General features: G+C 35.6%; 4 protein-coding genes across 5 annotated transcripts; 1 reads left to right on the top strand and 3 right to left on the bottom strand.

Annotated features, from left to right (window-relative positions):
• Window positions 1-127: 127 nt before the first annotated feature.
• LOC132169151 (two-component response regulator ARR14-like) lies at window positions 128-3,816 on the bottom strand. Its single transcript, XM_059580233.2, has 5 exons — window positions 3,666-3,816; window positions 2,741-2,896; window positions 2,202-2,618; window positions 1,343-1,428; window positions 128-1,248 (listed from the first exon to the last, which is right to left on the bottom strand). The coding sequence occupies exons 1-5, from the start codon at window positions 3,814-3,816 to the stop codon at window positions 610-612; spliced, it is 1,449 nt and encodes a 482-aa protein (XP_059436216.2). The 3' UTR covers window positions 128-609.
• A 3,110-nt stretch (window positions 3,817-6,926) lies between these two features.
• LOC132170842 (tlg2p-like protein a) lies at window positions 6,927-11,104 on the bottom strand. Its single transcript, XM_059581963.2, has 8 exons — window positions 10,754-11,104; window positions 9,267-9,543; window positions 8,427-8,516; window positions 8,034-8,111; window positions 7,823-7,900; window positions 7,680-7,745; window positions 7,521-7,601; window positions 6,927-7,352 (listed from the first exon to the last, which is right to left on the bottom strand). Exons 1-8 carry the CDS (start codon window positions 10,933-10,935, stop codon window positions 7,242-7,244), a joined length of 963 nt encoding a protein of 320 aa, XP_059437946.1. The 5' UTR covers window positions 10,936-11,104; the 3' UTR covers window positions 6,927-7,241.
• Window positions 11,105-11,425: 321 nt separating this feature from the next.
• Window positions 11,426-16,185, top strand: LOC132172962 (protein DEHYDRATION-INDUCED 19 homolog 3-like). Its single transcript, XM_059584530.2, has 5 exons — window positions 11,426-11,671; window positions 11,781-11,923; window positions 13,396-13,474; window positions 13,691-13,949; window positions 15,797-16,185. The coding sequence occupies exons 1-5, from the start codon at window positions 11,593-11,595 to the stop codon at window positions 15,903-15,905; spliced, it is 669 nt and encodes a 222-aa protein (XP_059440513.1). The 5' UTR covers window positions 11,426-11,592; the 3' UTR covers window positions 15,906-16,185.
• Window positions 16,157-19,929, bottom strand: LOC132172959 (Myb/SANT-like DNA-binding domain protein). 2 transcript variants are annotated; one of them, XM_059584526.2, is made up of 5 exons: window positions 19,755-19,929; window positions 17,990-18,329; window positions 17,817-17,910; window positions 17,231-17,703; window positions 16,157-16,856 (listed from the first exon to the last, which is right to left on the bottom strand). In XM_059584526.2, the coding sequence occupies exons 2-5, from the start codon at window positions 18,323-18,325 to the stop codon at window positions 16,293-16,295; spliced, it is 1,467 nt and encodes a 488-aa protein (XP_059440509.2). In that variant the 5' UTR covers window positions 18,326-18,329; window positions 19,755-19,929; the 3' UTR covers window positions 16,157-16,292. The 2 variants fall into 2 exon arrangements, with proteins under 2 accessions (XP_059440509.2, XP_059440510.2); XM_059584527.2 differs by having other exon boundaries at window positions 17,990-18,326.
• Window positions 19,930-20,823: the final 894 nt, after the last annotated feature.

The following is a 20,823-nucleotide window of genomic DNA, read 5'->3' as shown; positions in this document are numbered from 1 at the left end:
ACAATAAACATGCGGTTGAGAATCAGTAATAGTGTTGTTTACTATTCAAACGACACTATTTGATGTCGTTTGAGCTCAAACGATTTTAATTTGGCCAAATGCCCTGACATTTATCAAAAAATTTGACAGGTACAAAACCTGATAATCCCAGCTTGGCCTAACTTGCAACCTTGATTAGGTTGGACATACTTTTGTACATATAACCTTCCTGTTGTGGCTTTTAGTTTCTTTTACAGTTGCAGTAGGAGTTTCTCCAGGCAGCCATTCACTGAATTGCCTCAAAAACTGCGTCTCCTGTAATCCCTTAAATTGTGTGTCAAAATACTATTGGGCCAGCTCATTCATTTGAAGTTTTGAACCACTACTGGCCGGCCGATGTTATTAATTTTTATTTTAGACTGTTATATTTGATATTTGTTTATATGTTATCTTCTAAACTATGAGAACAAGTTTAAAAATTATATAGATAAAATATTACACATCGATCACTAGTATACTATATATGCATTGTCACTAACCAGATCAAAAGAAGTGATCAAATTAACAATATTGTTTGGGAGTAACAATTAATGAGGGCAAAACCATCTCCTACTTACATGGACGCTAGTACTATCCTTGGGAAGGAGGGCAAATCTCATTCCAGAGGGAACTATAATCTTCAGAATTATCCCGGAAAAGCGTATATTCATTCAAGAGCAACCCACAATCTCCAGAAGATCTCCGAAGAGCATTATTTTTGAAGAAGAAACTAAAATCTCCAGAAGTATCGTGAAGAGGAGGAGGAGGAGGAGCAATATCATGAAGCCCCGGCAATTCAGATTTTGTGGTGCATGTTGAGCCATCGATTTCCTTGGCAGCCACATGATCTGCTCCCTTGATCTCATTCCATATCTGCTCGCTCGTCGGAGTTTGATCATCAGCCATCTGGGTTGTTGTCAAAGGCTTGTTCTGTCCATGGTGGGCTTCAACAGGCACTGGTAAATTCTGAAATTCTTCATGAGTAGTTACAATATTGTTAAGTTGAGAGCTTCTGATGATGCTCCTCACTGTTCGAGCTCGTTGGAATTGTGTTAACAAATCTAGCTGATGATTTGGATATGTGTTCATCATCTGTGCATGATGATTAAATGTATGTGGAGGAGGGGGTCCAAGAGGAGGAATTTCTTGAGGACGCCTGAGTGGCGCCAAATGTTGATCTGTTTTTTGCAGGGCATCGTCTTTCTGTTTTTGAAGATATATACGGTATTTCTGTAACAATGGAGACCAGGGAAACTGTCCATGATCATTGTCCTTCATAGAAGGAATTATCTCATGACCCAATTAAACAGAAAAAAACTATTACCTGAAGATGGCTGGCAACCTTTTCTCTTGTAAGGTTTGGGACCCCCATTGCTTGCATGCGTTCCAAAATTTTCTTGGGGACAGCCCCTTCATCAAGAGAAGACAATAATTATGTATATATATAGGGAGGAAAGGGCCGGCCAGCACCACTTATCTCAAAAGCAAGCTTAAGATAATACGAACAATATTTAATTAAAATAAAAAATAAATAACGGAGATAATGTTTGAACTTAACACGCTTGCTTTGATAGTGAAAAGGATGCCCTAATCTTATCCTTATCAATACCATGCATATTAAATAATTGAGTAATTTTACAAATTCCTCTTGTATCCTTCTTGTATCTCTCCAAAAATGAGTTGGCTTTTAAAATCACCATTTGATTAAAATCCAATAATGATCAATCATAAGCCTAATGATGATTTTAAGAGTTATATTATCCTAATAGGGACATAATAAGGACTTGTAGCATTACTCTAAATAATCACTTATCATTAAAAGTTTAAACAAGAAAGAAATAATAAATTTAACTATTTATTAAATTAATATTCTAACACTAATACTCAAACAATCATAAACTAAGACTCTTTTGAAGTTACAACAACACAAATAGGAAATTAATTATCCATTTTAGGAAACTTTTAACACCAGTATTTCTATTTCCAGCTTCCTGCTAATTAGGAGAAAACCACTATATATATATATATATATATTATATGAACTTTTCCGCAAAACATTTTGTTCTTCCTTGAAAACTATCATCAATTAATTGTTCTTAATTAAGAACATATATATAACCAAGAAGCTAAGAAAAAATTATCATCATCAAGCTTATGGTTAGGAAAGGATTGATCATACGTACTTTTAAGGCCTAGTTCATTCACAATTGCCACAAACTTATGATGAAGATCCGCTGTCCAAATCATCCGTGATTTTTTTGCTCCAACCAGATGATCATGATCACCAGAGGCCTTGCATTCATCTTCATCACCATCCGTTCCCCTTTTCAATCTTTTAATACCTTCATTTAGGGGTAATATATTGTGTTGATGATCTCTATATGGCAGCCTCAAATGCACATCACCGTAGTAGTGTCCCACATTCCATAGCTGCTGCTGCTGCTGCTTCTGCACTTCTTCCAACTTCATTCTTCTCTTGCAAACCACATATTTCCACACCATTTTTAGAGCTTCCATTGGGATAGGCTTCACTAGAAAATCGCAAGCTCCATTGATAAGACCTTTCTGAATAGTGTTATAGTCATCATCCGATGAGATCACTAAGTAACAAAATAAAAATAAAAAATATTGGATTAATGGCATTAATAATTAATCTCCAAGCTAGCTAGTAAAAGGCAAAATAATTAACATGTTATGAGGGAATTAAACAAAAGTTAATTACCTATAACAGGCAAATCGGCCATCTCTAATCCAATGATTTGAAGAAGCTTAAATCCATCCATACCAGGCATGTGTAGGTCACTTATAAGAATATCAAATCTGCTTCTGTAGGAACGAAGCATAACTAAAGCATCCTCCGCTCTCAAGCATTTGGTAACTGTAAATATTTTTACATAAAAGTGTAATTAACATGTGAATTATTTTTCAAAAAGAATGAATTTAATCGCTTAATTAGTATTTTAATACTCTTTTAATTAGGTTTAGGCTAGCTTAAACTCTTATTTTATAAGTGAGGCTAAAGCTCTAATACCTTATAAATTACAACTTTAAATTTAATCATTTAATTAATATTATAACTTTTAACCCCATAAACTAATTAACAGCCCACATCAAGTTTGTCTTTATTTTTATTTTTTTTCAGCTACATGTCCTTAATTAGTTCAAATATTACAAAGACTATATGTCATATATATATAAGACTGCCCAAATTGGATTATAATTATCCGGCCATAAACTATTCTGAATAAGAAGCAAAAAATTAAGGACATTCTAAACAACAAATATCTACTGTATTAACAAATTTAGTCATAATTTGTTACTTATTAAAAGATATTTAACAAAACTTTTTGTTCTTCCTTGATATCTTTACTTGCCTTTTTAATAATAATAAAAAATTATATACAATTAATTTTCCATTCAGAAATTAACCTAAACTCCAGATTCATTTAAACACCCATGTTAAAACCCTAGTACAGAGTAAAAGTTCAATTTTTTTTTTTAAAAAAAATATACATATATCTTTTTGTCTATCAAAAAAAAAAAAAAAAATACATCGATATCCCTTTGGTCTTCCATTAGTCTTTCCTTAGAAAGCAGGGGGGGAAGAAGAAGAAGAAGAAGAAGAAGAAGAGGATGAGAAAACATACCTTGATAGCCACAAGCCTGAAGCATTCTTCCCCATACTTGGAGACTTGTCCGGTCATCGTCGACCAGCAAAACCCTAAGGCCGAACGGAAACTTATTTTTAGTCATCAACATGGCCTTCCCTTCCCCTTCTTTAGTGGTATTTGTATCCATTAATTTCAGACAGAAGAGAATTAAGAGGTGGAGACAAGCAAGAATGTAACAGAGAAGAGGTTAAAAAAAACCCTAGTTTAAGATCACTCTATGTGGACGTATCTTTCTCTATATATGGTAACTGTATATATCTTGCATGCTCTTTAATGAATGATACGGGATTATTATTATTATTATTATTTTTCTGGGTTTTGATTCTACTAAAACCCTAGAACCCAGCTGGAAGACTAGTAAAACCCTATTATTGGATATTGCATGCCAGGGTTTACGTTCGTTAATTTAATTGGTTTGTTAACGGGCCGGGGTTCTTGATAATACATGTCATGGTAAACGGTTTTTTGCTGAAAATTCTATTGGTTTAGAATTAAATAATTACTAGGTGGCGGGAAGGATTGGAATTCACTTTTTATTAGTTATTCAAATTTTATTGAAATTTTTAGAAAGGGGATTGTAAGGCTTATCCTACTTAATTTGTGAGGTGGATTCGGTATCTTAGGTTGTTTGGACCTGGTGGACCCTGCATCCCTCTCTCTTAGGCTTCCTGAATTTTAATAACAAGAATTCTTATATGTGGTAGGAATGAATTATAACTTGTATTATGGTACGTGATAATGTTCTCTGTTGATTGTAGAGAAAGGAATGCTTCTGATTAAGGTTTCAATAAGGCAGAATGGTTTAGACCTTATTTGTCCACTTTTGGTGTTGGAGACATATCTCAGGACAAAATTTTTGTCCAAACTAGGTTAGGAAAACTTCATCAAACCTTGTACGTAATTCACAAAGAATTCAATCAAGAGCAATGCTACAAACTCAACAATTTTTGTACAACTTGGTTAATGTCCAGTGTTCATAAACCTTTGGATCAACCTTTATTATAAAAGGCTCTTAAATTCAATGGTTTATAAGCACTCCATATCATAATTATATAAGAGTACTTGAGTTTTTGGATTTACTCTTCAATAAAATATATAGAAAAAGGGAAGACGAGGAAAAGAAATTAAATCAAGAGATGAGGATCCCTTGAGAAAATTGCGTGTACAAAAATTGAATTTCGACAATGCTTTTAAAGCTGTGTTAAGAAAAGATTTTTTTGCCAATTTAATTAAAGCACACTCTTATGCCATTCTTTCTCATCAAATTTTCCTTATTATCTTCTTAATTTTCAAATAGTTGGTAATTTAAATCATTGATTACTTCTTATAGAAACTCAACATATAATTGGTTTGTAAATTGTCTCTCTCACACTCTCGGTGGAGACCTCTCAATTCCTTTAAAATAAGTATCATAGACTCATAGTTACACGTATATTAAACAACAACTACGGCTATACTTAATTATGGAAGAGAAATGTTTAGTTTCTATCTTTTGCTCGTCTCTTGCCCATCTCTACATAAGAGATACACAAATATTTGGTGTTTGACTTAGGATCTTGATATTGCTCGCTGATTGTTTGTTTTACCATTTGCAGCTAGTGCGCCAAAGTCATTAAATGAGGATGCTATTGACTTGGATTGAGCAAATTAATGGTTGGCCCTTTGTATTTGGTGAACTTATATATTTTGTTCCTGTTTTGTTTATGTAATTATATTTGTGATAGTTTTTTTGATGTAATTAGATATAGTTTTGGTTGTTTCTTGAAACTGGTTTTGTTGATAGTTTTCTTGATGTACATTTGTAATTGACGTTGATAATTGATGCATATATATAATTTGTTATTTTGATGGATCGATGGATAGTTTGATAACAATGGATCGATGGATAGTTCTTTACTTCTTTTGTAGTAAATATGTAAATTATCTATCAGGTCAACTCCGAAATTTGGGCAAAACCTCGAAAATTTTTAAAAATATATACGAGGGAGCCAAAAAAAATAAAATTTTAATAATGACCAATTTTTTTGACATGTCAGAAAGCCCGACACATCACTATTTAGTGACATGTCATAACGTGTGACACGTTAGAAAAAATGTGACATGTCAGAAAGGGACATGTCACCTTTTACTGATGTGGCAATAGTGCCACATCAAAAACTTTATTGACGTGTCACTACTACCATGCCAAAAAAATTGTTGACGTGGTAGTAGTACCACGTCAATTAATTTTTTGACATGGCAGTTTTGACACCTAAACAAAAGGGGACGTGCCAAAACATGACACGTCAAAAAAGAGTATTGACGTGGTACTTTTGCCACGTCACCAATTAGTGACGTGGCAAACAGTGACACGTCAAAAAATCTCAATTAATGACACCCTTATTTTTAAAGTCCGACACATGTTAATACTGACACATTAAAAATGAATAGTTAGAAATTCATGCTTTTTTTTGTAGTGAATCCACCATTGAATCTGTGAGATCCGTACATGTGAGTCATACATATTCAATGATAAATTTACAAAAAAAAAAAATACATAAAAAATGGACAATAGATAAATGTGTAAAATTTTCATTACAAAAACACTTCTTGAAGCTATCCTTTCTTTGTAAGATTTGGAGTTTGATGTTGACTTGGATTCTTTTCACTTTGATTACTTATTGCAAAAGATTTTTTCCTTTCTTTATAAGATTTGGAGTTTGATGTTGACTTAAATTCTTCCCACTTTGATTACTTATTGCAGAAGTTTTTTTGAACGGCTGTTACTGAATGTGTAGTAGAATTTGGACTCTTAGTTCCTTGTGTACATATGTTGAGGTTAAAAATTAATGAGGAGAAACAAGAGTGCATAAGCCACTTGATCTTTGTACGTGCATGAAAAGCCGGATTAGCTGAAAGGTAAGTGGTGCCAATATTATCACAACAATGTGTGTAGAGTAACCAAACAAGTTATGCAGTTGTATTGGTTAAAACACGATATTCAGTATCTGTACTTGACCCAAAAATAGTGGACTGCTTGCGAGTTGACTATGAGATTAAATTGTTACAAAGTATCTCGTCCACGCCCATAGTTGCCACGACCATAGTTGGAGAAGGAACCTCAAGAGGAGGAGGAGCTATTGGAGGATGGAGAGCTAGAGAAGCGTCCGTTGTTTCCCAATGCACTTACAATATGCCTTTGCCTTTCTATTAGTTTAAAGAGTAATACTACTTTTCACTCATTTCACACTAGCTACCATACGAAAATCATCACTAGCATTACTCTAGTTTGAAAAATCATTATGAAGAAGTTGGTACAGGGATGTCCTCACAAGGTGAGACATGTGCCCCGCATTCATATTCGAAGGCCTTATGAAAATTATAATCCTGCCTCTAGAAACAGGTAAGGCCAAATGGTGGGGCAAAATTGTCCTAATTTTAAACAGTCCCCTCTCGTAACAATCTTATCAATGTATTTACAATAATTTTCCAATAAAAATTTCTCAATTTTTTTTTCCCTCTCCGTTATGAACAAACACGACTGCACATTTTAACTAGCGGGCAAGATTGTCATTAGGTTAAGAAAATCTCCTTGAGCATCAAGAGGACTAGCATGATGAAGCACATGATAACAAGCACTGTTGCACACTTCACCATTCCACCTTTCTTCTGTGTTCTCTCTGCCTGCAATTGCAAGACACTAAGCATGACTGTTCCGAATAATAGCTAACTATTTACGCACCAGCAACACCATTGATTTAATTGATATATCAAGTTTAGCAAAAAAATAACCATATTTTAGAATGAATTGATGGCTGGTTTATGTGTTTGAGCCAGAGAGAAAGAAAGAACCTTCTGGAGCTGTTTAAAACCCTCCTCAACTGATACAGCAACAGTCTGAATGTTGTAGTCTATCCGATCAACAATTGTGCCCTGCTAAGATATGAACTTCATTAGTAAATCTGTTTTGTTAAGTCTGTCCATGACATAATAAAAGGTTGTAGCTTTGACCTGGTCTATTACAAGAACTGAGAGGTCCTTCATGATTTGAGCAAGGTCGTTCACTGATTGCACAACCTACGACAAGCTTCTTTTAAATTTTAATGAACAAAGAGGTCAATTTTTCAGACAATAGATCAAGCACCTACACTTACCTGTTGGATCTCTCTGTCCCTTTCCTCTGTGATTTGCTCACTCTTTTTTAGCTTTCTCATTTGATACGCATTCATACTCTGGGTTCATCAAACATCAAACTATATTATCAAAGAGATAAAAATGGTTTAATCTATCAACAACCCATTTCAGAGGTAGATATTTCCCATGTCCATCCTACTGAAAGTAAGCCATAAAGAGGAAACAGCATACTATGTCATTAAATTCATCATCTTCTAATCTCGATTTGTTTCCACTCATGTTCATCTCCAAATCAACCCCATCAGATCCCTACAGCACAAAATATGAATAGCTAAATAAATAAATAATACATGAAGGATAAAAGCAACAACTAATTCTTGAGCTATTAAGTGAATCAAATATCAAGTCACAATAAATCAGAGATCAATTTTAGAAAAGAAAACCAACAATACACAATCACAAGGAAAGAAGAAGAGAATTTGCACGAACTTGAACCAAGCACCCAATGATAGCCAAGTATGGAGAACAGATTTCAATAGGTTTCAGCAGCCAGATTGACCGCATATTCTTGATACAAGTTAAAAATACATTATTCACAGCCCAACAAGTATATAATACACAGACCTCTTTTTGCTGCTGCAGACGTTTCAAATATGTTGACTGTTTTCTCCGAAGGTCCATGGAAAGGTTCTGAAGGTCTGTTGCAAGAGAACGCTGTCAGAAGAATATTCAAAAGTGAGTCGTTCCATTGGAAAAAAAAAAAAAAAAAAAAAAAAAAAAAAAAAAACCAAAACCAAAAATCAAAAAAAATAAAATAAAATGTGATCATAAATCTACATATCATAAATGCATGAATCCTTCTTTCCCCTTTTGCAAGTAAAATTCTAATGAAACATGACAAAGGACAGGCAACTTGACTACATGGGAAGTATACATAATACATGAGACCCAAAGGAGCTATAAAACAAAAACCGGTTCCAAAATTGCATACATGTTTGGGGAATCACTTAAAAAACCCCACCCCCTTCGTCCCTTCCATTAAAAAATCCTAGACGAAAAATGGGGTGGGATGTTTTGGAGACAGAAACACACGTTATTAAAAAAATGTGTACATGTTGGAGTGTATGAAGTAAAAAAAAAAAAAATTACTTAAATCGAACTACAACAGCATAGGCATTGCACTAAGGCAGCAATCCATTATTCCCTCTTATATATATATATATATATATATATATATATATATATATATATATTATGTCAAACATGGGAAAAATTAAATCTATCTGTTCCATTAATATAAAATACTAACTAATATTCAGCAACTTTTACAATATTAACTGCAATATAAAACAAAGTAATGATGAAACCCCAAGAGAGAATAAATCTAAAATTATATGGCATCAATGTTAACAAAAAAAACATGTAAAATTTTCTTTGGAGAGTACACTGGCCCTTAAAACTTACCTGTACATTTTTCCTAATGTTTGAGTCCTCAGCAGACCCACTTGCAGAAAGTTTCTGTAATCTCTTCTCTGACCTCCTCAATATACCTGTAATATCTAGGGTAAGAGCCTCAATCATATGTTGATCTTCTTTGCCATCTCCAAATGAGGGCATTAGAGCCTTGGCATGAGCCTTGACTAACTCAGCCATTTTGACCCGAGCCTGTTGTATATTGGCAGCCACTTCTTCAGAATCATCCACCCAAGCTGGTGGTAGGCCCACAGTAAATGCATCCCCACTGCACCAAGAATATGAGTTCCACAATTAGGAAGATTTATACATTTTCAAAACACAAGTTTGAGTATTGCAAACTTGAATATGGCTTCTACAAGGCAAACTTGAGATTTAAACATGACTTAAATGTGCATGTGCACAAATGTAAAGTATATCACAGCGATAAACTAAAAGGCCAATGGAAGATACTTCAAAAAAACAAATCACAGAATAAAGGAAACAGATTCAGAAGCCAGACATTAAACCTGTGAGTGTATGAATCCTTAAGTAGATACACAGACACTCTATAGTAGCTCCCACTCTCCCTTGACTCGGTTTTTCCACCGAATATCTTTGCCACTTCCAACCCATAAGGAGCCACCCACTCAGCCAAAATGGTTCAATTTGCTTTCTTACAATTGCATTCTGATACATGCTAATATCAAATACATATGAAATCAGTGCAAAAGTCTGAATAAGTTCATACTTTACTCAGATAAGAGCATGAGCTTTCTTCCTAATCCAAAGTTGCCCATAACCTTTATATCCTAACAAAGTGATAACGAGCCCTTCCACAACAACCAATATGTAGAGATAAATGGTCAATCACAACAATTTAATGGACAGATGAGGTGGAGAATGGAGTCCAAGTGTCTGTTGAATCACTACAATATCAAGTAATTCCCAAATATCATCGTCATTTTAAATTTAACCAGGAAGCATTTACTCTCACCTGCCCTTTCCACTCACTTCATTCTAAACTCTCCCGATTTGGAAAATTTCACATGCATAGGCACGGATTATTTAATCATAAAACACCAATTCTCCCTTTATCACATCCTTAAACCATATTTCGCCCTCCAATTTTCCATAATAAGCAACCTTCCAACAAATCAAGTACGACAAGAAATACACATAGGCTTTGTTTGGCAGCTCAGAAAATACAGGAAAAAGAAACTAAATTTCCAAACCTCCAATCAACCAACACTAACATAACCATTCCGCTCGCTGTTCACAATCAATCAAAAAGGAAAAACTATATAACTGAATTGAGTAGGGTTGATCCTCTGTCATCACCAACAGAATCAATCAAAATCTCAATGACTCAACCTTTCGTTCCCTTACAATTATTATCCTCCACTTTCTCACCAACCAAACAACAAATAAAGGAAACAAAACAAAACAAAACAGAGAGAGAGAGAGAGAAAGAAAGGAACAAACAACGAGAGGCCTACCTTGAAGGACCTGGATCTTCGGTGCTAAGAGGAGTATAAGACGACCGATTGGAACTCAGAAGCGAAGCCATTTCGATAACCGGACCACCCGAACCGGACGCCGACGAAGACAACGGAGCTCGCACGCTCTTCACGGCGTCTCTGTGCTTTCTGTACATCGCTGTACGATTCCTCGTCGCCATCGAAGTTCAACAAACCTATGAGTTGAAATTCGAAAGCTGCGGACTTTTTCTGGATTTAGAATTTGACAGTAAGGAAATGAATTTCCAGGGATTGAAACTTCTGGGAATTCACATTCCGAGGGTTCACTCAGACACGAAAAGGCTTCGAAAACCAAACCGCCGCTTTTGCGCGTTTCCGTACAGCTGGGCCCATAATCCATTGGTTCATGGTCCTGGAATCCAATTGGGCTAGTGGTTTTCAACTGGGCCGCCCGGGGGTTCCAACAAATTTCCCGGGAGAAAAACAGAAGCCGACAAAACAAACTAATAAGACGATAATAACTCCAGTACGGACACGCATTTCAGGAGCTAAACTGTGGTAATGCTGTAATATAACTGAAGTTTTGGGGACAATTGAAGTCCAGAAGGTTCCCATCCAGAATCATCGGTCCAAGGTAGTTGAGGGTAGTTTCCGTAAATAAGCGCGAGTCTGAAGGCATTTCTTAGTGTGAATTCGTGTCCGCTAAGAATCCAAGCAACGTTCACAATCCGAAATTCCCTTGTTTCTTCCCGGTGTCTAACTCGGTTGAGCAAGCAAACCCCATATAAATAGCACTAAGAAGAGCTTGGTGTTCACTGTAATTTGCAAAATCCGACATTTTTTGTTAGTGAAATTTAATGGAGGATGATGCTTGGAGCTTTGATGTTTCTATTGCTTCAAGGAACTACCACCAGTCAACTACTGAGTCTCAATCTGGTTAGCCTCAAAGTTTCAATCTTTCTTTTTCTTTTTTCAGTTTTTGTCGTTGGTTTTTATGGAGTGGGATTTTATAATGGTGGGCTGATTGTGTTGGGTGTTGAACCAGATCTTTGTATAGATTTGGATGAGTTTGAAGGGGACGATGAGTTAAAAACGGAGCATCCATGCCCATTTTGTCCAGAGGATTTTGATTTGGTTGGGCTGTTCTGCCATATTGATGAGGAGCATCCTATAGAAGCAAATGCTGGGGTACGTAATTCTTATCTGATTATGTTGTTCTAGTTACTATTAGGCTATGTAAATTGCTAGTATTAGCAAATGCATCACATGTAATTATTTTAATAACCTTTCATTTGCTTTGGGTTTGTTTATTTCCTTTTCATGCTTTTGCTGTTTCAGAGAGTTGATCAGATATATTGTATAATATAATTGTCGATATTACTCTTTTTCGCAATTATTTGTTTGCTGATGGGATTGAAGTAGTGATTAACTGAGAGACCATGTCTAGCTACATGTATTTAACTTAAAGCGTTATATCTCGACCATTTGGGGGATTGGTATATGAATCCGTTTCTGCGGTTTAGGCTTATCCAATTCTTTGTGAAGTTTGTGGCCATGGTGTCTTCCTCTGCTGATTTTTTTTTTTTTTTCGGCCTGCCTCCAATACTTGCCAACGCAAAATCTACATTGAACACATTTAAACCAACTTAGACGAAGTTTCTTCGTGTTGACCTTTACTGCAACCTTAAGTGTCTCACAAATGCTTTCAATCCTTACGTAGTTTATGATCATCCTCGATACTCTCATTTTTGTTTAGCTCATGCTATGAGAATGTTATTTGTTGACTGCTACCCAACTTTGCTTCCTTAAAGCACAGGTTACCTTATAGCTATCTCATAAATTTCCTTTGCATGATTTCGATCATCACTCAATGATCTAGAACCACTTCTAGCCAGCATGTGAGCATTTTAACTTGCATTCGCCTTCTCATTATGCATGAGGTATTAGACTATAGCACTTTTAGATATCTCATGACTACTTGTTCTCACTGTTGGCTCATGCACTCCTGTCACTAAATTATACCTGATATGTAATATTCCATTCCTACTATGGACCCTTTAACCACCTTTCTGTAGTTCTGACTTATAGTTACCCTACTGTAGTTACTCTATTTGAAATTATGTGATTACCTAGACTTTTGTCTAAATATGAATATCAGCCTTTCTATAACAGAAAGAAGACAGTAAGCCTCTATGCTGATTTTCTGTAAGAGGAATTAACCTAGAGATGTTATAGTGCCAGAGAAGAACATCAGTTTTTTTTAAAAAGAAAGCAGAAACAGTGAGGCTCAATACTGATTTTCTTGAGAGGTTAACCTAGAGATGTTATCATGCCAGAGAAGGTCTTTGCTTATAAATCCTGAAAGGAAAAATTTATATAAAGTTATAGTTGAGTTGAGGCAGGGTACACAATGGCCTATAATTTCGGTGGGGTTCTATTTATGTGATGTGGAATGTCAGACACAAAATGAGAAACCTCAAATGGATTAATCTTACCTTGAAATCAACCTGATAGTTCGCTGCTTAGCAGTTCCAGGGCATGGATACGACTTAATATGTAATGGTTTTGAGCGTTAATCAATGGTTTTTAATAGCCTTTCTGAACTTTAATTATGCTTTACAAATTACAGTCGTTATGATTGGCACTACTTTTGTTTGTAGGTATGTCCGATTTGTGCTACAAGAGTGGGGATGAATATGGTTGGGCACATAACAACACAGCATGGAAACATTTCTAAGATATCCTTCATTTTCTTATTTGACTTTGAGATTAGTCTCATGTTATGACCTTTCAAGATTTATTGCTCATGTGTTTCCTTATTTATTACACATCAAGTTTTCTCACCATTTTTCTTCATTAGAATTTGTTTAGTACTTTTCTCCTAGTCCTTATTTTTTTAATAGGATGTGATGATAAGTCGGTATTATGCTCTGGTTTCCTTGACTTTGGATTACAGTTGGCACAAATTAAAACTCTGTAAGGGTGAGTCTTATTCAACCCTTTCTTTTTCAAGAAAGGAGTTTCAGGATGGACATTTCCGATCTTTTCCCACTGGGTCATCTTCTGTGGTTTCTACCTCTAAGATGGCACCTGATCCACTGCTGTCATTTATTTACAATGCGCCTGCTGTTGACGAGTCTGAAAGTATACAGCCTGATTCTTCCACTGAAGTAAGCATAGAGGATGAGAACTCAGATGAGCCAATTTCAGAAAGGTATAACTGACTGCCACTACTCATTGATTGATACATTCATGTTGTTTTGTATGGTGTCTTTAATCAACTAAGAAACTAGAATCTGTGCAGCAAGCAAGATGGTTGAGTATGGGTTGTAACACCGTCTTTTTTGTTTTGATGCCTGTTTTCTAAATTGTGGTGTCTGCCAATAGTTTTTGAATGAAGTGGTTGTCAATGTCATTTGATAGGGTTTACATCTTGGAGAAGATATATAACCTGATTATGAGAGGCAGGGAAACTGTAATGAAGTAAGCATACTAAATTTAGTGGATAGAGATTCAAAAGGTCTGAAAGAGTAGAAACGCAGAAATTATGAAGAGACAGATTTAATTCATCAAGAAGGAAATAAATAGAATGGGAAAAAAGCTTGTGTATGGAGACTAAATGCTATGTGAACCAATGAATATACCTCAAAGGGAGGGGGGAAGTTTGATTCACTGCACACTTTGAGTGAAGGTTTCTCATAATTCATGTTAGCGGTGTCATAGTTGATAGGGAAGCAAATGGTTAAGAGACTGGAATGCTAATGCTCCAATAGCGAGAGAAACCAATATGAACAATAAATATTATGATCACCAGTGAACAGTCAAAAGTAGAAGAAAAGTTGGAGATGTATAGAATGCCAAATATTGAGATAATGCTCTTAAAATGACATATTTGATCATTATCAAGTGAACGATGAAAAAGAAGAAAAGTTGGATATGTCTAGAAGTTTGATGTGGACCATTGGAAGCAGAGCATACTGCCCCTGTCATCAAGACTATCGTATATGCTATGATTGTTTGGCAAGTGGGAAGTAGAAATATTTAAAGAAACAATACGGGGAATGGACCAGTTGATAAATCCAATTTTAGATGGATATTTTGTAAGAACCTGATGCGTTCAGGTTCTGCTTCCGTTCTTTCCAAAGTTGGTGGAAAGGCCAAAGGCAGATCGTGTAGCAAGTTTCACATTGTAAACATATCATAAGAACGGGTGGTTAATAACTTATTATAACACAATTGGGTTCAAACTCATTAGCTTAAACTTTTAGGTTGTGTGGTGTCCTAATATGTTATATTATGATCTCATTCAAAGATCTCCCCAAGGCTTCAAAGACTTAAGCCATAGAGAGAACGTGAGAGAGTTGAGCCACACGTCTTAGGTTTTCACACTTGTGTGTAGTGTTGTGATGCCGCACGGGGGTACTAAGAGAGTTTTTCTCTTTTGTCATAATCTTCTTCCGTGGGAGATTGATTTGGGTGTGACGTGACTTTGAGTTTTGAGTGGTTTTCTCTTTACAATTCTTTGCATTTCATCTTTTGATTGTGGAATTTTCTCCCGATTGTCTCCACTTGTGGATATAGGCTTGTTAAGCCGAACCACATAAATTTTGATGTCGTGTATAATTGGCTTATTTTTATTCTATTCTTTTATGTTTCTTTGTGATTCGAAAAATTGTTTTGTCACAAGACTTGGTCTTGTTTAGTGTGTGTACTAGGTGGAATTTTGTTGGCAGAAAGTCTCAATAGTGACTAGTCTTTTGGAATATAGCACAGAGAGGGCTAGCATTTCAATGGGTTGTAACATGATATGAATTTATACGTAAGTACAGATTGTGGTGTTTCTTTGTAAGATTCCTAGTGGACTCATAAATGACCAATGTGAGTGTTTGCCTTTCTGGATTTACATGTGAGTCTTGATATTTTTTTGGATCCTTCAGTATTTTGCACTGATGCTGTTACAGTATGTGTGGAGAATGATTTTGCTAAGATATTTTAACATTTTCTAGTACTGATAGATCTTCACTTGCTGTATGCAAAACTAATAGTGCATTTCGATCGCAGAAATTCTCAACTAAATGCTTTATCAGACAAGGACCAAATGGAGAAGGCAAGGAGATGCGATTTTGTCCAGGAGCTATTATTCTTCACCATCCTTGATGATGGCTCATGATTGGAAATACTTGTCAGATTCTCAGGTTTTTACAGAGAGGTCTGTGATAAATGTTTTGAGTTGAATATGCTGATGATACCTTTGATAGAAAGAGCCAAGTTAGATGTAGGATCTGAATGGACTGCACATTGCTAGTCAATGTAATCTGCTGATACCTCTGATAGAAGGAGCCGAGTTAGATGTAGGATCTGAATGTACTCAATATCACTATTGCTATAATGCATTGAAATTTACTCTTGGGAAATTTAACGCTATCCAAAAAGTGGTTTATTTGTATTCATCCGTATTCACCATAATAAAGAATACAAGCAGCCTAGTCTGGTAGAAAATCTGTGTATGAACAAGTTCTGGCAAAGTACTAAGCATTAAATAAAACTTGCAAAAATCCTACTCCTGTTGCTGTGGACGAAGTTTTCTCAATAACCATTTTTTTCGTAACTTAACGTAGAGCGCAAGAAATGTTTTTGCTTTCTTTTCGTCCTCTAGGAAATCGCATGCATCCAATACAAGGTCTTCATCCATGTCAGGTAACGCTTGGATTGCTTCAATCACATTCTCTATTGGGATAGAATTTGAGTTATCATCGTCTTTCTTTTTATCTGATAGGGAAGAAACTGCACTTGCCATCTCACGAAGAGCACTAGCCATGCTCTCATCCTTGCGGCGTAATTTTCTAAGATGACCAGAATTTGAGCAGTTCTCCAATTGACGCTTGTTCTTCTGATCTGCATGTGTAGATTCTTGCTCCTCATCAACTTGGTCTTCGCTGGAAACAGACATGGCAGATTGAGAAGTATTTGACGTTTTTAGGAACTTGATTTGTTCAACTTCGTTTTGCTGCTCTAAACCCAGAAAGCAGTATTTTTCATCAGCACTAGGATCACATATCACGCACAAATTTTTATAGTATGGCACAGGTCGAGTCATGAATTGCCGCGCATCAGTATGTGCCTACATCATAACAAAGCAAGGCATCATTAAAATAATGTCCGTAGATGATGAAATTCTTTCATCTCGTTTCCCAACTCATCCTTGGAGCAGTACTTGAACAGATCCATTGTAAAAAGATGACCAAGCAAATTCATTCTTTTCAGGAATGAAAATGAAGCAACTGTCGGATATTGATTTTTGAAGATGAAAGTTATCGAAATGTCACTTGAAATTCATTTCAAACTCAACTTTATAACAAATAAGGTAACTCAAAACACATGAGAAATGGAGTCTAGATAAACAAGCATTGACAAAATAATCATTTCCATGAAATACTGAGATTAATGAGCTTGGTTCAATGTTTCAGAACAAGCTCTACTAGAGCAGACACATACCTTGATATAATCTTGCCAGACACAATCATCAGCAATCACCATCTGGCGTGTATCATCCCATGCAAAACCATCCAAGTCAAGAAGATTTTTAATGACATTATATTGCCTTCTCAGAGTTTTGTATCGATTCTTTAGAATATCCATGCCATAGTTGAATCCAAATTCAGAATTGAATGACGCAATCATCTCCATCCATGCCTGTTTGGTGAATACACCGTCAACCCGGTTTCCTTTCCGCACTTGTTCTAGCATAAGCTCAATAAAGTAATGGTCCATTGGTGGCTGCCAATAAGTCCTGGACCTGCTACCCAAAGTGGTTCCAATTACATTTGGTAAAGCTTCTTCATCAGCTTTTTCTGATATAGAGATATCATAATATTCATCAATCAGGATTTCACCAACATCTGTTGGCTGTGTGGTTGAGTTTGTTCCATTCTCACTTGTAGGTAACGATAATTCTGGCACATTGTCACCTGATTAATCCATCATCAAGAAGATTAGCAACAAATTATAGACCACTTAAGAAATCAGCTGTCCTGGATCTTGATTTTTTTTTTCAAAGTAGCATCATTGCTAGAATAATCACCTTTCTGTTCAGTGGTTACATTTCCATATATCGTGCACAGATGACTATAGCATGGGATGCTTTTGATTCTGTATGAACGTGCATCTGGATGTACCTGTAAGTATATACTGTAAAGACTCCAGAAATACATAATAAGCACAAGAGAAATATGTCAAACAAGTAGAATATTGCACCTTGATATAATCATCCCAGACATTATTATCAGCAGTAACCATTTGACGCTTTTCATCCCAGCTAAAACCCTTCTGGTCAAGGAGATTCTTAACAATCTTGTACAGATTCCTCAGTGTTTTGTGCCGATTTTTCAGAACATCCTTTTCATAATGAAATTTGAATTTTGCATTGAACAGTGAGGTCATATGCTTCCATGCTCGTTTGCTGAATAAATGATCATCAAATCTATTTCCTTTGCCAACCTGCTCTAACATGAGGTAAATGAAATATCCATCCATTTCAGGTGTCCAAATCGTTCTCAAGCGCTCACTACCATTTAGGGCTCGGATACCCATACTTCTACAATTTGAGAAAATGTTTTAGTGAAAAACATTTATAATAATGAGGTCAGATGCATTACTCGCATTTACTCATTAAACTAAGCATCTCTTCCGTCGTGTAATTCATCTACTTATTTGATTAAAGCCAATAGAAATCAAGATCAGAGTAGTCATACTTTCATGCTATTAAGGAGCTGACACCAGAAAGGAAGTTATGATCATTACTAGAACTTGAAGCAAGTCCCTTACTTCCTGCAAAATTACTTGAAATGCTATAGATAGCAGACTGGAAGCATTTTGCGTCCAAATATAGACCTTTTTTATTTTTAAAAAATACAATGCCGAATTAAATCTAAAATGTTCAAACAGAAAGGTTTCAATATCTTTTGCCTTACACCCAGACACCATATCAAGCTTTTAGCAGTCAAGGCACAAACTAACTCCAAAATAACATTTTATGTAGGACCAAAAGTGGATGTTATGTTTAAGATTACAACTAAGCCATCCAATGTGAGGTTTACTTTAGAGCAGAGTTGAAACATATTTCCGGAGGAGTATGATTATCCTTCATAACTTCATATATTCTCAATGTGAGGCTTTCAGTAAATCAAATATCACTTTGGAACATATTTTCATAGTAATACGGTTATCCTTCCTAACTTTTCCTTTACACAGGATCAAACAAAGACCACCGCAGTCCCACCCATGAAGGCTAAGGAGCCATGCTAAAGACCTGGAAAAGAGCACAGTGGATCCCCTTTATAGGATAGGCATGTTCTATTATCCCAAAAACCCCTTAGAGAATAAGATGCAAGTCAGCTTAGCTAACGTCTCTTGAGCAGAGAACTCAAATCATATCCCACCTTCAACAAGATAGGATGACAAACCAAATCATGTCCCAAACACTTGAAAAAGGCTAATAACATTTTGGGAACAAATATGATTCATTAACCGTATGAATCCTCTCTTGTTCTAAACTTGATTAACATATAAAAACGACAGCCAAAAATCCCACTTCATACACTCTCCCAGTAGCATCAAAATTCCAAATTCTCTAAAATACAATACCTTCAGTCTCAATGAATTTTCAGCGATTTTACCACTACAGGGAGTCAGAAAAAAGACACTCCCATCTTATTTCTTTAGCATCGAAAGGAAAAAACAGCGAATATCCATCTTCTTCGCTAATTAAATAAATAAAAGCTAAGGTTTTTGGACCATAAATCGCATTGTAGAACCAAATTAGAGATACCCAGAAGGCCAAAATAACAGATAAAGTAGAAGAACATCACTTTTTATACAAAGGAGAAGACATCCAACAAAACCAAATTAATTCCAAGAATAAAAATTAATTCACACACAGGATAAAGCAAATGCTGTTGGTAGTAAGCATAAGGAGGAGAAACCCACGAGAAGGGTTAGAGAATTAGCTTAAAAAACGCACCTTGGTGTCGATTGGGAAGACGAGGGACAGGCCCGAGTGCGTCTCTGAAAGTTTAGGGATAAGGTTTTCCTTGACAGGGTTGGAGCTGCTTCGTAGCTGGAATACTACGCTAACCCCGATTTTAACCAGACCCCTAACCTTCATAGGGTTATCCGAACTTATCGGCCCTTCACCCTGGCCACCAGCAAATTCTTTTCTTTTGTTTTTTCTAAGAAAAAGAAAAAGAAAAAAAAATCAATTCTAAAAAAATTAATTAATTAATTAATTATCAATCAGCATTAATTTATTCAGTTATTCTCAACTAATTTCAAATTTGGTCTCATGGTAATCAATTATTTTCCTTCTTAAGCAATGATTTACTTGTAGCACCCGGGATAAGATTAATACGAAATGAAATAGAAATTATAATTTTAGAATAGAATAATGAAAATAATAAACATAGCTACATATATTGAGCATATATAGTAAACCTTGTAGGGGTTGGATAAAAAAGGGATTGGAATTCTAAGTTTAAAACTTTAGAATTTCATTCCTAACAATTAGGGAAGTTAATGGAATTTAAGAAAGTTTGTTGCCAGTGCTGTAAAGTGGCATTTAAAGATCTTGCAAAACTGCGAAATTGAGAGCAAAAAATAGCATGGATGTGGGCTACCTAGTATGGGAGGGGGAAATGATTGGCTTTTAGTAGATGCTTTGTTAAAGAATGACGGACTTTTCGCTCTATTTTAGGCACTGTCTTTCCACCGCACAATAGCTAGTTCCTTAGGCGTTAGTGTTTAAGCACTTTGAAGATACACAAGTTATTTGTTTAACAAGTTTAAGCATACCCTCCAAATCTCACTTCTCTTTCATATTGTCATATTCCAAACATTCAATGACCATTGTAATTTGTTAGATAACTAAGGACGTATTTTTCTTTTTGACATGTTCACACAAGGAGAGAAAAAGAGAAAAGAGAAATTTGATCTAGTGATTTATGCTTTTGAGGCATGGTCTCCAATTAGGGACGGAGTTGGAGGGTAGCCGGTATAGGCCAAGGCCCCCCAAATCCATAAGTATTTTTTTTACA

Source organism: Corylus avellana, chromosome 1 (genome assembly GCF_965113065.1).
Source record: "Corylus avellana chromosome 1, dhCorAvel1.hap1.2, whole genome shotgun sequence".
Classification (NCBI taxonomy): Eukaryota; Viridiplantae; Streptophyta; class Magnoliopsida; order Fagales; family Betulaceae; genus Corylus; species Corylus avellana.
The sequence above is the reverse complement of the archived record's forward strand: the minus strand, read 5'-3'. Positions and strand labels throughout refer to the sequence as shown.

Coding starts and splice junctions, on each gene's coding strand:
- LOC132169151 (XM_059580233.2), bottom strand. CDS start 3,816: ATGGATACAAATACCACTAAAGAAGGGGAAGGGAAGGCCATGTTGATG. Junction 2,897..3,665: donor TCAGGCTTGTGGCTATCAAG/GTATGTTTTCTC, acceptor AAATATTTACAG/TTACCAAATGCTTGAGAGCG. Junction 1,249..1,342: donor AGGTTGCCAGCCATCTTCAG/GTAATAGTTTTT, acceptor CCATTGTTACAG/AAATACCGTATATATCTTCA.
- LOC132170842 (XM_059581963.2), bottom strand. CDS start 10,935: ATGGCGACGAGGAATCGTACAGCGATGTACAGAAAGCACAGAGACGCC. Junction 8,112..8,426: donor GTCTGCAGCAGCAAAAAGAG/GTCTGTGTATTA, acceptor TTTGTGCTGTAG/GGATCTGATGGGGTTGATTT. Junction 7,746..7,822: donor GGGACAGAGAGATCCAACAG/GTAAGTGTAGGT, acceptor AGCTTGTCGTAG/GTTGTGCAATCAGTGAACGA.
- LOC132172962 (XM_059584530.2), top strand. CDS start 11,593: ATGGAGGATGATGCTTGGAGCTTTGATGTTTCTATTGCTTCAAGGAAC. Junction 11,672..11,780: donor AACTACTGAGTCTCAATCTG/GTTAGCCTCAAA, acceptor GTGTTGAACCAG/ATCTTTGTATAGATTTGGAT. Junction 11,924..13,395: donor CTATAGAAGCAAATGCTGGG/GTACGTAATTCT, acceptor TTTTGTTTGTAG/GTATGTCCGATTTGTGCTAC.
- LOC132172959 (XM_059584526.2), bottom strand. CDS start 18,325: ATGGGTATCCGAGCCCTAAATGGTAGTGAGCGCTTGAGAACGATTTGG. Junction 17,704..17,816: donor TGTAACCACTGAACAGAAAG/GTGATTATTCTA, acceptor TGGATTAATCAG/GTGACAATGTGCCAGAATTA. Junction 16,857..17,230: donor TCTGGCAAGATTATATCAAG/GTATGTGTCTGC, acceptor GTTATGATGTAG/GCACATACTGATGCGCGGCA.